The sequence below is a fragment of the Balaenoptera musculus genome, chromosome 1 (genome assembly GCF_009873245.2).
Source record: "Balaenoptera musculus isolate JJ_BM4_2016_0621 chromosome 1, mBalMus1.pri.v3, whole genome shotgun sequence".
In the NCBI taxonomy this organism is placed as follows: Eukaryota; Metazoa; Chordata; class Mammalia; order Artiodactyla; family Balaenopteridae; genus Balaenoptera; species Balaenoptera musculus.
Genome location: NC_045785.1, coordinates 18628756 through 18643450, shown reverse-complemented (window position 1 = coordinate 18643450; position 14695 = coordinate 18628756). Strand labels below are relative to the sequence as shown.

The window sequence follows — 14695 nt, the reverse complement described above, 5'->3', positions numbered from 1 at the left end:
CTTCAATGGCCGTGCCACCTGTGTAGTTGCACGGGACCCCACTCTCGGAACAATCCCGCACTTGGCTTAGTGCTTTGCTATTGTCATCTTAATTTTTTAACTTTTTCATTTTGCCCTGAGCCCCACAAATTATGTAGCCAGTCCGATTAACATTTATAGGGCACTCACTATGCATCAGACTCTGTTCTAAACATTTATCCATATTAAAGTTGGGTGGAGTACCACCAAACTGTATTAATTTCCTCATTACTGAGGGTAATTTACAGGAGTCTGTTTTCTAGCCACTAAAAAGTGCTTAAATTAATTTGGGAGGGGGGAGTAAGGAAACACTTGTCCAGCAACTCTTTTAAAAAAAGGTTTTTTTTTTAAACTGTCACATTATTGTCTCTTTCATATCACAGATCTGCAATTACTTGTTGACCAGCTTGTTTCCTACGGAAACATAAGCTCCATGTTTTTCACCACTGAATTTACAGCATCTAACGTAATGTCTGACACATAATAGGTAATCAATAAATGTTTTAATAAACTAAGTGTCCAAAGCGTCTTGGAAAATATAAACATAGAAAAACAACGTCTCTCCTACAAAGCACAACAGATTATCAAATCACTTAATTGCTATGGATGCAGATTGATGCAAAAATAATGCTTTTTTGTCGTTTTGTAAAATAAAAGTTCATTTAAACAGTTCTTGAGTCTCTGCTATCTGCTTGGCAATGTGCTACATGCCAGAAGCATTCTAACAGATGGAGAAACACTGCAATACATGAACAATGCACACTCAGGAAGCCGTTAGTAACAAAGACAGTGTAGATGACAATGGAGACTAAGATGTGAGGTTTGCGTCCCGTTTTGGTAGGGAACAGCCTTTAATGGGGAGAAAACCCCGTGCATAGGTGAAGGAAACAACCAAGAAGGGTGTATGCGAGGGGCGACCTGGGCAAAGGCGCTCAGGGAGTGAGTCCACCGCGTGCAGAAAGCACTGGAGAGGCAGGCCTATCTCTGCAAGGACACACACCTCCTTCCCATGCACACGAACACGAGAGGCCGTAAATTCTTCTCTTGCCGTTGAGAGATCTGATAAAAGCCAGGTTATAACATGGACCAGACAGGGGAAAACCTGTCCCTCCGAATTGTAATATTTAAAACTCCGTCCAGTTTGTAAAAACTGTACAGTATGGTGTACGGGTTAAAACATCTGCTTCCTGACTTGGCGGGTGCGGTTAAGAGGGGAGAACGCGGTGCAAGGGAGAAAAGGGCGGCAAAATAAAGCACTTAAGAAAGAAAGAGCGGGCTACCGGGAGAAGGGGAGGCAGCTCAAGAAGCCAATGAATGAGATCTAAGCTGCAGCACGTACTCCCGCCGCCCGCATGCGCAGGCGCACGCCGCGTGATCTCGCGGGAAAGAACCGTTGCAGGTCCCGGCGTTGCACTCAGGTAGGAGGTGGGGGGGAGGCGGGAGTGAACTCTCGCGAGAAGAGGCGGTTGCCGTAGCGGAGTTCTCCGGCTGTGTCTTGAGGTTCCGGCGCCGGAGCTGCGGACGGTTTGCTGCGCCCGTTAGTGTCCCTGCTGAGACCCACGCCGCCGTCATGTCCCGGTACCTGCGTCCCCCCAACACGTCTCTCTTCGTAAGGAACGTGGCGGACGATACCAGGTATGTACAGGGGAGGCACTCCGGGCCCAAGAGGGGAGGCCGCGGGCGCTCGGAAAGGACCGGTGCGGCGGCGGCGGCGCGCTGGGCCTGCGCCGGGGGAGGGGAAGAGCTGAAGATGGCGGGTCCCGCGCTGGCTTTCTGGCCCGAACTAGGCCGCGCAGCCGGCATAACCGCCGCGTGGGAGCGAGGGCGGCGCCGCTGGTCCTCCCGGGCAGCCGCGGGAGAGCGGGCCGCGTGGCGGCGTTTCGGTCCCCTCCCCCTCCGCAGATGGGGGCCCCTTCCTTCCCGCTTCCTCTCCGGGCGTTCAGCCTCAGCCTCCACCGAACATCAGCTCCCCCCATTGACTTGAAGTTCACGTTCTTTGGGGTGCACGCCCCCTTGGCCCAGAAATTTTTTTTTTTTCCTAGTTAAAAAGAAAAACTGCTCTGCAGTAAAATAACGGGATCGGGGGAGGGGAGTATGGCGAAGCATTTGCTACCCTTTTTGTTGTTGTGTTTTATTTGCGATTTTTTTTTTTTTGGTGTTGTAGATGTTTGGATAAAGGGAATGTTGAGATTAGAGATATAAAATTCTTCCACTTAAACGGTACGAACTAGTTCTTCCCATTTCCGCGAAATACTGGCCACCCTTTGAAAACGGAGGTTTAGGAAGCCTCTACCATTAGGACGTTGATAGCTAAATTGGATTAATCTGGACCGTCCCTTTGTTCTCGCCAATTCCCTTAATTGCTTGGAGTTGCCGTCAGACTTTTTTGGAGGAGATTTTATCACAGGATGAGATTGACTGTTTAACAAATAATCACTCTACACACACACAAGTCAAAAAAATTTAGGTAGCCTCGTATGATTTATATTTTTCTGTCTTACCTTTAAGTAGGGTAAGTAAGCAATAGTAATTACTCTAGCATCTAGGAAGCTTTCCCCTTTATGTCATATTGACATTTATTGAGGAAATATATATATTAGTGACTTTTATTTTTCAAACAGTATCTACCTACTATTAAGTGTGTAACCCTGTCGCTAAAATTTGGAGGTAAAATAAATGCTTTGTATTTTTCAGAATACTAGAGGTGCTTTGATACTGTTAAAAAAAAAAAACATAGCAGTAGTTACCTACAACTTAATGCTACTATACTTTTTATGAAAAATGAAGGCTGTGGATAAAAGCAATAGAGATAAGTTGTAATCAAGTTTACTTAAATGTCTGTTTTCCTGTTGTTAATGTAAAATAGTAATAGGTTTTATTATAAACTGCATTATTATCTTCCAGAATCTTGCATTCTGGCTTTTCTTTTTCAAAAAGACATATTGTTGTATATTCTTACCATTGGCTCTTGATGTTGAGATTTAGAAAGCTTGTTTGTTTCAGGTCACCCAGGAACATAGCACAGCCTCTTTCATTAATTGAGATATTACAGAAAGAAACCTATTTCTTACAAATAAACTTTCAAAGGAGTGGACTTAAAAATTTGGCATCTTTTTATGATGTTTTAGGTCTGAAGATTTACGACGCGAATTCGGTCGTTATGGTCCTATAGTTGATGTGTATGTTCCACTTGATTTCTACACTCGCCGTCCAAGAGGATTTGCATATGTTCAATATCCTTTCTTCAGATGGCTGATTAGTGAGGGGTGTTGAAGTTTGAAATTCAAGTTTTTGTAAGAGGTAACATCTAAAAAGTAGTTTTTTTTTTTTGGTCTTCTAATAAATGTTTTGTCTTCAATTTTTTCTAAGTTAATTCTGACTCTGACTCACACGTTGCTCTTACTATTTCTTAAAGTTGATCCAAAAACAGTAACATATTTCAATTCCCATTCATGCTGCTGAAACTCAAATCAATGATTATAATATGTGATTTAAATCTGAATACACTCTGGTTGCTACCACCTTTAATGTAACTCAAAAGTTAATATGTTCTTGTGCTTAGCAATTAAAGTTTGGTATTCTTGTTTGTTAACTTGAATCACGTGATCAAAAACAAATTGTATAACAATGAGGTAAACTTCTTTAATATTGTCCCCTAATTTGCTGTCCTCTGTTGTTACCTCAGAGAATGTAAAGCTGTACAGTTATGGCGACCCCAAAGAGAAAGCATGAAAGAACCTTTAGAGTAGAGTTCAACACTTAAGGCAAGTAGACAAGCCAAAGACCTTAAGGATCAGGCTTGAAGAGAAGGGAGAGTTTGGGAAAAGAAAATATAAAGAAAAGCTGGAAGAAGGACAAGCCTAATGGGAGACAAAGCCTCGCTTTATCTACAAAAGGGGGAAAAGGTTGTTTTTCAAAGTTAAAGATAAAGCCATCTGTCATATTTGGCCAAGCATCTCATGACAAGTCCTTCTGACAAGCACTTAAAGAGTTAAAGGTCAAGATGAAGTTGAATGATGGCCAAGATTAAAGGAGTCATACCTGATGTATCCTACAGAATAACTATTTTCCTTTTTTTTTTTTTTTCCTCCTCATGTTTTGTAAGCAGTTAATTTTCAAAATTATTCTGGTTTGGTCTAGTGACAAAACCTGTAACTTGATTTACGTGGGCCTTTGATGTTGTGATGTGGTCTTGTATAAATGCACTCTCTCTTAGCTTGTGAAGTTAAAGTGTACCAGGATGTAATGTTGTTAAGCTTAAACTCAGCATATTTCTGTTTTGGACCAAGTGGTCAGGTGCTATAGGGTAGCAGGCAGTGCTCTTTGGAGTAGCATGAGGTTCTGGAGTCAAGCCGACTCCATAGAGCCGTGCTTAGAGGGCAGACAGGTGCATGCACTGGGGACTACTTAGAAACGGCTCTGGTGGTTTTAGAAGGTCAGATCCACTAAAGATACTGTCTGTTTATAGATTTTTTTAAAGGGGCTGCTAGGGGCACACACATACTCCTAACATCTGAAGCTTAGCTCTGTGAAACCTGCTGGCCCTGACTGCTTTAGCACATGTGATCAGTTGGCCCAGAATGGGTTGCAGAAGGCCTTATCTTTGGTATGGGTACGTAATCAGGATCTGTGGGAAATTGTTCCTTGGCCCAGAGTTTCAGGTGACATTACTTCCTTCAGTGAGATCACCTCCTTGTGGCAACAAAGATTTGGGCTGTGGACTTAAGGCTAGGAAGAATTCTCATTGCTTAAATTCAGTGGATCTCTTGAAACTTAGCAGAGTTCTAATGAGACTTAGGCAAAATGCCAAAAGCTGCTACTCCTGCAGGGCCAGTGATCAAGGACAGTTGTGGGAATTGGTTGCAAAGCTCTGTTACAGAGAGGATAAGAGGTATATCTGGCTTGGTTAAAATAAAAAAAGGTAACGGTACATTCTGGCTTACAATGTTGGCCTGAGTTTACCTGGTTTGGAGATGGCCTGGGAACCAGGATCAGCAGTTAGACTCAAGAGTATGTGATACTTGAGCCAGGAAAGAGTTAACCAAAGGAATCTCAAGGTGAATTATAGCTAAAAAAAACACAAAGTCTGTCTGTGGTCTTCAAATAGTTAAAAAGAAATAGGTATCAGGATTTTGCAAAGACCCTGAGTACAAATTTCTCTGTAACTGGCATCAGAATGATATTTGACTGTCCCTGCTGTGGTCCTCTTTTCTATCTGACCCCATTCCCAGCTAGCTTTCTCTTAACAGGTCAGGTAGAACCTTGCCATGGTTCATCCAACCCAGGATTCTGTTTTTGAGGGTAGCCCCAGAGGATGATTGGCTTTCATTAATAATTTTTATACTTCTTGGTCTAAATCCTTTAAGAAGTTATTCTGTCTTTCAAAGTAGCAAAGTAGTATACCCTTCAAATGAACTTGTTCTTTTTAATTATTTTAGAGCTCAACTGCATTAACCTGGAGGGGTGTTTGATTATAGTGTTCAAGGTTCTAAACTCCCCATCAACCTTTGTCTTTTCATGATGAAATCCTCGTGATTTAGGACTTGAGAAAACCTCTCGTTCACTACACATAATAGCCTCAGAGAGAGAGAACTGGGACCCTGTTGTGGTCTTTAAGTCCTTCCAGAACAAAAAATAGGAAATCTAGTGAGGCAGACCTTTTAGTCTCTGGAATAAAAGAATATTAATATCAGTCTTGAAGGGAGTATATCACTTCAGGGATGTTTTTTAATCAGCACTCAAGATCTGCACTCCTCAAATTTAAGAAATAGAAATGGACAAGTTAGAATAGTGAATTTTAGTACAGAATGAAAATCCACAGCCAGACCTAGCCTAGCTCCCCTTCAGAAGCTTTTATATCAAACACTGCTCTGAATATGTGCTTGGCTTCTATTAGAATGGTGGTTTTAGGAAAGGAACTAAATTTGGTCAGAATAGCTTTGTTGGGGGAGAACAAGGCAACAGCCTCTCAGATCAAAAATGGGTACCAGCAGATCCTGCTTTAGGCTTATAAATATTATCTTGAAATTTCTCAAATTGAAAACCAGTCCCAAACGCACTTCTCTACGGGAAGCTTTATGTTTAGTGTCAAGGTTAGGGCTTTCCAGTCCAGGAATCTTGAGAAATGGTCTGTTATTTCTTGGCAGCATGCTTTTATAGTCTGTGCATGGATATAATATGATGTCTTAAGTATTGCTTGATACTGTCTTGATATCTACAAGTGGCTGGTGTACCAGTCTTCCCAGTAGGTGTAATAAGGAAGACAACTAAGTGAAATAATAATGTTAGATATGTCTGAGAAAAATAGCAAGATTAATTTGAGGTTGATGCTTTAGTTTCTTGTAAGGTATATTCCGCTTGCTTACACAAGAACTATTGGCATTTTCTTTTTTTCATTTGAAACAAAAATATGAAAAACAGTTTTGGTTTTATTTTAAGAAATTTTTGTTTTAGCATACAAAATAAAATTGGCATTTGTTTTTCTTTTTTGTCTTGTAAAATTCTTAAAACTCAGGAAAATCTTCTGATGGGATTACTTGGTAGTTCAGCTATAACAGGCCTTACTTCAGTGATAACTTTATAATATGTATTCATAAGTGTTTTCAAACTCATGCCTTAGGGAGTCACAAGTGCTTTAATACTCTAAAGTGTTTATAACTGAATCAACCAACCAGTTAGTGGGGTCTGGTTGATTTTCTAGAATAATATCGAGAGATTGTGAATTGTTCCAGACTTACCAACTGAACTTTCATTCATTATCAAAGTTTGCAAAACTTCCCAAGCCCCTTAACATTTAGCACATTTGAGGATGTTCGTGATGCAGAAGATGCTTTACATAATTTGGACAGAAAATGGATTTGTGGACGCCAAATTGAAATACAGTTTGCACAGGGGGATCGAAAGAGTAAGTACCTTTATGCCTATATGTAAAATGCATCATTTCTTTTTTTTTTCTGTATATAGATTTTTTTTTACTTGGAGTATAATTGCTTTACAAAGGTGTGTTGGTTTCTGCTGTATAACAAAGTGAATCAGCTATGTGTATACATCTATCCCCTCCCTCTTGGGCCTCCCTCCCACCACCACCCCCATCCTACCCATCTAGGTCATCACAGAGCATTGCGCTGAGCTACCTGTGCTATACCACAGGTTCCCACTAGAGATGTGGATGGACCTAGAGTCTGTCATACAGAGTGAAGTAAGTCAGAAAGAGAAAAACAAACATGTATTAATGCATATATGTGGAACCTAGAAAAAGCGTACAGATGAACCTGTTTGCAGGGCAGGAATAGAGATGCAGACATAGAGAATGGACGTGTGGACACAAGAGGGGAAAGGGGGGAGGGTGGGATGAATTGGGAGGTTAGGTTTGACATAAATACAGATTTTTTTAATTTTATTTTTTTAGCCAATTTATTTTACTTTTGGCTGCTTTGGGTCTTCGTTGCTGCGCGCGGGCTTTCTCTAGTTGCGGTGAGCGGGGGCTACTCTTCGTTGCAGTGCATGGGTTTCTCATTGCGGTGCCTTCTCTCTTGCGGAACATGGGCTCTAGGCACACGGGCTTCAGTAGTTGTGGCACGCGGAAGTACATCATACTTATACAAATTGTTCTGAGAGTGCTTCTTGGAAGTATTGTGCAATATGTCTATCTGTTCAAAACCCAGAAAGATAGTTTTTGGGAAGATAGAGTATTTTGAATACTTTGCAGAGTTTCAGGGTAGACAAAAGGATTTAGAATGCAGTGATCAGAATGCCTGAAATATGTTTGGACTCTTTAAGAAGGTAGATCAGTACTATCAGCTGTGGCTTGTTTAATAGACTAAGAGTGGAATTGAAAAGAATAAACTTTGGAAAGTTTTAGTTCTCTTGAGCCATTTCTTTCTGCATAAAGATCAGCAAGGTGTAATTGGGTAATTATGTAGGTGCCTGGCTTTAGAAATGAACAGATAGACTGGGAAAGACTATATAGATTAAATTTAGAAAAGATTTTTACTAGTACTTGGTTTTTATTAATATGCAGGCATACACCAGGTGTTGGCTGCATGCTAATGAGGCATAAGTACAGGCTTTGGGGTCAGATACACCTGGTTTTGAATTCTGGCTCAACTGTTACGTTTCCTTAAGCAAGATATTAAAAGATAGAGATTAAAATAGCTGCTGGAAAAAAAAAAAAGTTGCTTAAGAGAGGGGGAGTACTTAGGTAGACACAAGCTATTGGTGATTCTCTAGTTCTTGGGTTGAATGATAGGTTCCGGGGTAGTCAGTGTTATTTATACATTCATACACACATGCATAAAGTATCTGCTTCATAGGATGGAATGAGATAACGTAAGGATTGAGGACTGTCCGGGATGTGGGTATTGTCTAAGGCATTCGACAAGTGTTAGTTTTCTTCTGCTTTTCTTTGTCATGGTTTCTCAGAACTGTATAACTATATATTATTGCATTTTGACACGACATATCATTCGTAGGCCACCATTAAGTATTTTGTCATTGTTAATTTTGTTCCTAATGAATGGAGACCATGGTAGGATAATTCCAAATTAGCATATGGTTCAGAAGTCATTTGTATCTTAATTCGGAATTTTAAAAGTACTTTCATGGTATATTTTCCTAATGTCGAAGTAGTTGGCATATTTTTGGACAACAAACTAGATGTGAGAGGTCTTTGAAAAAACAAAATAGTTGGGGAGATATTTGAGGGTATCATTTTTAACATAAAACAGTCTTCTGATAGACTTGCTTGAAAATAAATACCTTTTCCAAGATTAACATTCACAAGTAGCCACAATTTGGAGGCATAAAGGAAGGGGAGGCAGGAATTTTTCCTATAATTTGGAGGCTTAAATACTACGTTTTTAATGTTTGTAAATATTTCTGTTCTGTGTATTTCATAGCTCCAAATCAGATGAAAGCCAAGGAAGGGAGGAATGTGTATAGTTCTTCACGCTATGATGATTATGACAGATACAGACGTTCTAGAAGCCGAAGTTACGAAAGAAGGAGATCAAGAAGTCGTTCCTTTGATTACAACTATAGAAGATCTTATAGTCCTAGAAAGTAAGTGATGTGTACCACAGAAAAGATTTAGTTTGTTGGCCTTTAATTTTTTAAAATCTTGTGTACTTTTAATTATGTACGTTGTATGCTTCATTGAGACTAAAAATATTTTTAGTGCTTTGTTTTAAAAGTTTTATGGTTCACTTTTTTAATTAGAAACTTGTAAATAGACATGTGTCACTGTTTGCTTTTTCTGATGTACTTTTTAGCAGTAGACCGACTGGAAGACCACGGCGTAGCAGAAGCCATTCCGACAATGATAGGTAAATAACTTTGCTTTGAAAAAGACTATACATTTTTCAATTTCAGAGTGAACTTTTGCTCTAAAAATAACAAATTTGATTAATATAGAATCTAATTTTTACTCTAATTGTATCTCTCCTCTGTTTTGAAAGATTCAAACACCGAAATCGATCTTTTTCAAGATCTAAATCCAATTCAAGATCACGGTCCAAGTCCCAGCCCAAGAAAGAAATGAAGGCTAAATCACGTTCTAGGTCTGCATCTCACACCAAAACTAGAGGCACCTCTAAAACAGATTCCAAAACACATTATAAGTCTGGCTCAAGATATGAAAAGGAATCAAGGAAAAAAGAACCACCTAGATCCAAATCTCAGTCAAGATCACAGTCTAGGTCTAGGTCAAAATCTAGATCAAGGTCTTGGACTAGTCCTAAGTCCAGTGGCCACTGATAGTATAAACCATGATATTTTTAGGCATGTATCATTCATTTACTCATAGTTTGGTTTACTTAAATTATCAGGAATACAATGTTGCAATGATGCTTAAAAAAACACTTGTCAGTTTTCCCTGTACCAGGCAATGGTTATTATTAAAATGAAATGCTGTTGAGAAGCCACTCTTAAGAGTCCAGTTTGTTTAATGTTATGGGCAGCTACCAATTTGTGGTGTCTCTGTATATTTTTGTAAAGATTCTCATTTTTTAATGCTTGAGGTATTGGTGAAAAGATGTTGGTTGACCATAATTTGCAACATTGTCTTATTAAAAATAAACTTTCATATCCATATTTGGTAGAACTGTTAACCTAGAAATGTAGCTTGCTAATAAGGTAGAATGATACAAAAGTGAAGTTGTAGCCACCGTACAACACTGACCCGACTAGACACATTTAGGTTCAGGGTGGACCTTTTTGTCTTGTCAAGGTGTCGAGACCCACGATGATAATTTATGGCACAGTGTGGAATAGTTCTTTTGTTAACCCCACTGTCTCGGGAAATGACGCCAACTGGGTTAAGTAGCATTTTCAGGGAGATGGAGTTTTTGATTGAAACACGGAGCCTTCACTTTTCTGGTTTCTGTGAAGATTTGGAACCATACAAACATCGGAAAAACCCCCCTTAAAATTTGGGCAGGTTGATGATGGCAGAAATAATTTTAAGGGGAAAAGAATGCTCTTATGCAGTTACTCTAAACTTTAAGGAGCATTGTTGACCATAATATTGCTTAGTTTTCTTACTGCTGTTAAAAGCAAGTAAAGTGTTTTCAAAGTAGGTTTTGTTTGTGTGTGCGCATAGTGTAAAAGGACTGAATTTTGATGCTTAAAGCACTTGGTGTGTGCATTTGTATCAAAATTTGCCCATATCTTTATGAAGGAGGCTTGTTCTTCACGCCTCAGTTTATTTAATGTGAGGCAAGTAAAAAGACAACACTCCCATTCTACGTGATTCTGTGGTGCCATGAGATTTTAAATAATTCTGGAAAAAAACTAAGAAAGTCACATCTCTTGAGGTTTTGACTGATTATCCATGTAGTACCTGATGAAAATAATACCCTAACTCTTTATAATTTCTAACATCTCTCTGCGAGATCATTTGGGGGCAATAAAAAGTGACTTGACGTGTCCAATCTCATTTCAGAATAAAAGCTGGCATCCTTAAAATTTTTAGATTGCTTGCTTACAGGCATAATAAGTAAGAAATGTTGTGGGGAAACCATTCCTTTTAGAGGATTACTTTTTTCAATTTTGGTTTTAGTAATCTAGGCCTTGCCTGTAAAGAACAAAAGGTGGTTTTAAATACTGTTTGTGGAATGTGTTTAAAGGATTGATTCTAGAACCTTTGTATATTTGATAGTATTTCTAACTTTCATTTCTTTACTGTTTGCAGTTAATGTTCATGTTCTGCTATGCAATCATTTATATGCACGTTTCTTTAATTTTTTTAGATTTTCCTGGATGTATAGTTTAAACAACAAAAAGTCTATTTAAAACTGTAGCAGTAGTTTGCAGTTCTAGCAAAGAGGAAAGTTGTGGGGTTAAACTTTGTATTTTCTTTCTTATAGAAGCTTCTAAAAAGGTATTTTTATATGTTCTTTTTAACAAATATTGTGTACAACCTTTAAAACATCAATGTTTGGATCAAAACAAGACCCAGCTTATTTTCTGCTTGCTGTAAATTAAGCAAACATGCTATAATAAAAACAAAATGAAGGAAATAATGATTAACTGGAATTATTATAGTTTTGAATGAGATTATACAATAACAGCGGATTTAGGAGTATTTTAAATCAGTGTTGCACTAGGCACAGGTTTTACTTTGGAAATGATAGAACCTGCCAGAAAGGTACATCTTTTACGTAGTAGTTAAAAATTCCTTATGTAATGTCAGAGTTGTTTCATTATTGCTTATTAAACCCCTTGGGTTAAATAACTTAGAGGTTATTGGTAGTGTTAAGATACGCATTAAAATGAAATTTGAGTCAGCTAATTTTAAGTTTATATTTTCATTATTAGATGGACCAATAATTCTGCTCTTCCCCATCCTAAACAAGATGGATTGGGCCTTATGTTTATGGTGTGATTTAAAATATTTTTGCATTGAATGTTCGTGAACACTTAATATTAAGTGATAATCACTGTGGGGAACTGGTTTAGGTGTTTTGTGGTTTGAGTTCAAGCTGCTTTATAATGACAAGTATAGCTGATATTTATTGAGTATTTATGATGTGCCAGACACTGTTCTAAAAGCTTTATGTGTTAACTCATTTACTCATCACGAAACCCTATGAGAAAGATACTTTTATTTTCTTGTGTAACAGATGATAAGGAAATGGAGGCACAAAGAAAAAGCAATAAAAGGCAGATCCAGGATTTGAGCTCAGCCGGATCCTTAGATGTTTTTTTTTTTTAGTGGACTGTAATTAGAGTAGATTGGGGAAATAACCCGTTTAATTTTTCTTAGTCTGTATAGAATTAGAAGTAATAGTTTCATTTTTATTTTTTACTTGTGTCACTTATTTTTAGACTCATGCTATTTTCTTGAGAACCTTATATGTTATTTCTAAAGTGACATACCTAAATAACATAGCTTCAAAGGGACTATTTTATATTTGAACCCATGATAGGATCCTACTGATACTTACGGATCCTTATACAGGGCTTTAATGTTGGGTTACATGGTTGAGTTCCATAATTATTGAGTATCTACTGTGTGTCTGGCACGGCTCAGTATTGGAGTAGAACATATCAAGACTCAAGTGAGAGCTGACACTTCACCTCTCTTTTTGCTTAAGATCTCTCTGCATTTTTTTTTTTTTTTTGAAGCCAAGTAAGCAAGAAGAATAATGACAGATAATGCTTCAGTGAGAAAGGAAAGGTGCTACATAGAGTATGAGCTGTTAAGTTACAACCCAGGGAAAAGACCTGGGAACTATTATACTATTCTCTTGAAAATTTGGCCCTGTAAGCTGCTACATCCAGTTCAACTAACAAAATCCTGTATACCACAGAGAAGAATAAAGAAAACCAAACTGACAAACATCCTTCTTTTATTTAAGACCAAACTGCAGCTGGAATACCCAGTACAGTTCTGCTTACTACACTTCAAGAAAGATCTGAGAAAGCGGAAAAAGAACCAAAGAAGGGCAGTTCAAGCGACCAAAGGGTGGGTGGAAGGTGCTGCAGTATGAATACTGTACGAATATTTTGACTCTGGTCTGAAAAGATAAAAGAATGTTATCGAAACTACATGGAATAATTGAAGTCCCTTCAAGTTTGAAAGTAAGCATTTTAGGACAAATAAAAGGAAATTCAACTTTGTACTTGTGGAAACTAATCCCTAAATCTGAATAGGTTTATATTGATTCATGGGTAACAGGTCCATGTTAAATTGGAAACTAGGATGTTTGAATATCAAGGAAGACAGCCATAGTCTCTTACAGTGCCTCTATTGGTCTGTCTCAAACTGAATTGGGTGAGAAAAGGTATGGTCCAGTATAAACTTGCTTATCTCTTAAAGTCAGTTCTGTTTTTGCTATTGGCAAATCTTGCCTTTGTTTATTCCAGTGCCAGTGTTTTCTGCTTAATGGTTTGCTTTGTTGGCATCTGAGTTTCCTTACTTGTATGCCACATGCGGTTTACATCTTCCTTAAACACTCTCCCACATAAATTCCAATTATACTTGACATCCAGCTAAGAGGGTCCATCTCTTCTCACCTCTTTCCTAGTCAGTATATTCAGCAAACATTTACTGAGCCCTTACTGTGGGCAAAAATTGTACTGGGTAATTGGGGAGAAAAATAGATAAAATTCACTTATTCAATAAATGTCTACTGAGCACAATCTAGTGAATCATTACAGTGTGGCCTCACTGTTTTGTTTGAGGTGTATTATAACTATTTTACACCATTTATATCCTATGTAATTATAAAACCCAATATACTATCAAAGATAAGTAATTTTGTGGTTATTTGCCATTTAAAAGTATCCAGTATTTGTTTTCATCCCATTAATACAAATAATGAAAAAATGATGTTTTAATCTGTAATAAACTGATTTACTGTGCAGTGACTGTAATATACTAGAGTTATATATAATTGTTAACTCTGCCTCCTCAAACACGTTAGGAAACAATCCCCAAAATAAGTATTTAACTTTGCATCAGATGTAAAGGAGACTCTGGGTGCTATAATTAGATTATTCAGAGGCAGACAGCTGTTATTCCCAACTGATTTAGTATGTTCTGTAATTGAGAAAATGTTCACCAAATATACTTTCTAGTGATTTACATGTACATTTTATAGGGGACATGTTCTGTGTATAGTGAATAAATAACTTTTATAGTATCACAAAATGTTTTGGATTCCTTAGTTCCTTATTAGGATATGAAGTTTATCTATACATTGATTTCATCACTTGCATATTTGATTTTTGTCTTTATTTCTGCCACAATTAAAACTTTTTGCGTGAAGTTACTCACCTAAAAATACAGAAGTGTTTAAGCCTTTAATTTATAAAGATTTTGAAAATATAGCAGAATATACCTAAGGGAGATATGAAATGGAGGTATTTTTACCCGTTTTAATTTTTCAAACTTGCCTGAGATCACACAGTAAGTGGCAGATACTAGATTAAGTGTCCAAGGTTTTTCATTTGGTTCATTTTTTTTTATCAAATGGGGAAATTTTATAACAATACAATTAATATAATGGAATCTAGAGTTCACTTAGAGGGAAGATTTAATAGATTTATGAAAATAGTTTAATTACAAAAAGTATTTGTAACTTTCTTGGATGGAAAAGGGGTTAAATGTAATCCAAGATCTCAACAGCTGTTGACTCACTTTCCAGCCTGGCTTTCCAAATTTCAATCTCGTATT

At 37.8% G+C, this 14695-nt stretch overlaps 1 protein-coding gene across 9 annotated transcripts; it reads left to right on the top strand.

The window, feature by feature from the left end:
- The first annotated feature begins 1431 nt into the window (after positions 1-1431).
- On the top strand, positions 1432-14170 carry SRSF10 (serine and arginine rich splicing factor 10). Of its 9 annotated transcripts, none has more exons than XR_005019488.1 (7): positions 1452-1653; positions 3147-3318; positions 3704-4064; positions 6816-6922; positions 8916-9078; positions 9288-9341; positions 9474-12651. XR_005019488.1 is itself a non-coding variant. In XM_036849231.1 (7 exons), the coding sequence occupies exons 1-7, from the start codon at positions 1589-1591 to the stop codon at positions 12934-12936; spliced, it is 654 nt and encodes a 217-aa protein (XP_036705126.1). In that variant the 5' UTR covers positions 1454-1588; the 3' UTR covers positions 12937-13671. The 9 variants fall into 9 exon arrangements, 6 of the variants coding, with proteins under 6 accessions (XP_036705096.1, XP_036705126.1, XP_036705109.1 ...); XM_036849231.1 differs by lacking the exon at positions 3704-4064 and adding an exon at positions 12876-13671 and having other exon boundaries at positions 1454-1653; positions 3147-3251; positions 6819-6922; positions 9474-9575; XR_005019491.1 differs by having other exon boundaries at positions 1432-1653; positions 3704-6922; positions 9291-9341.
- Positions 14171-14695: the final 525 nt, after the last annotated feature.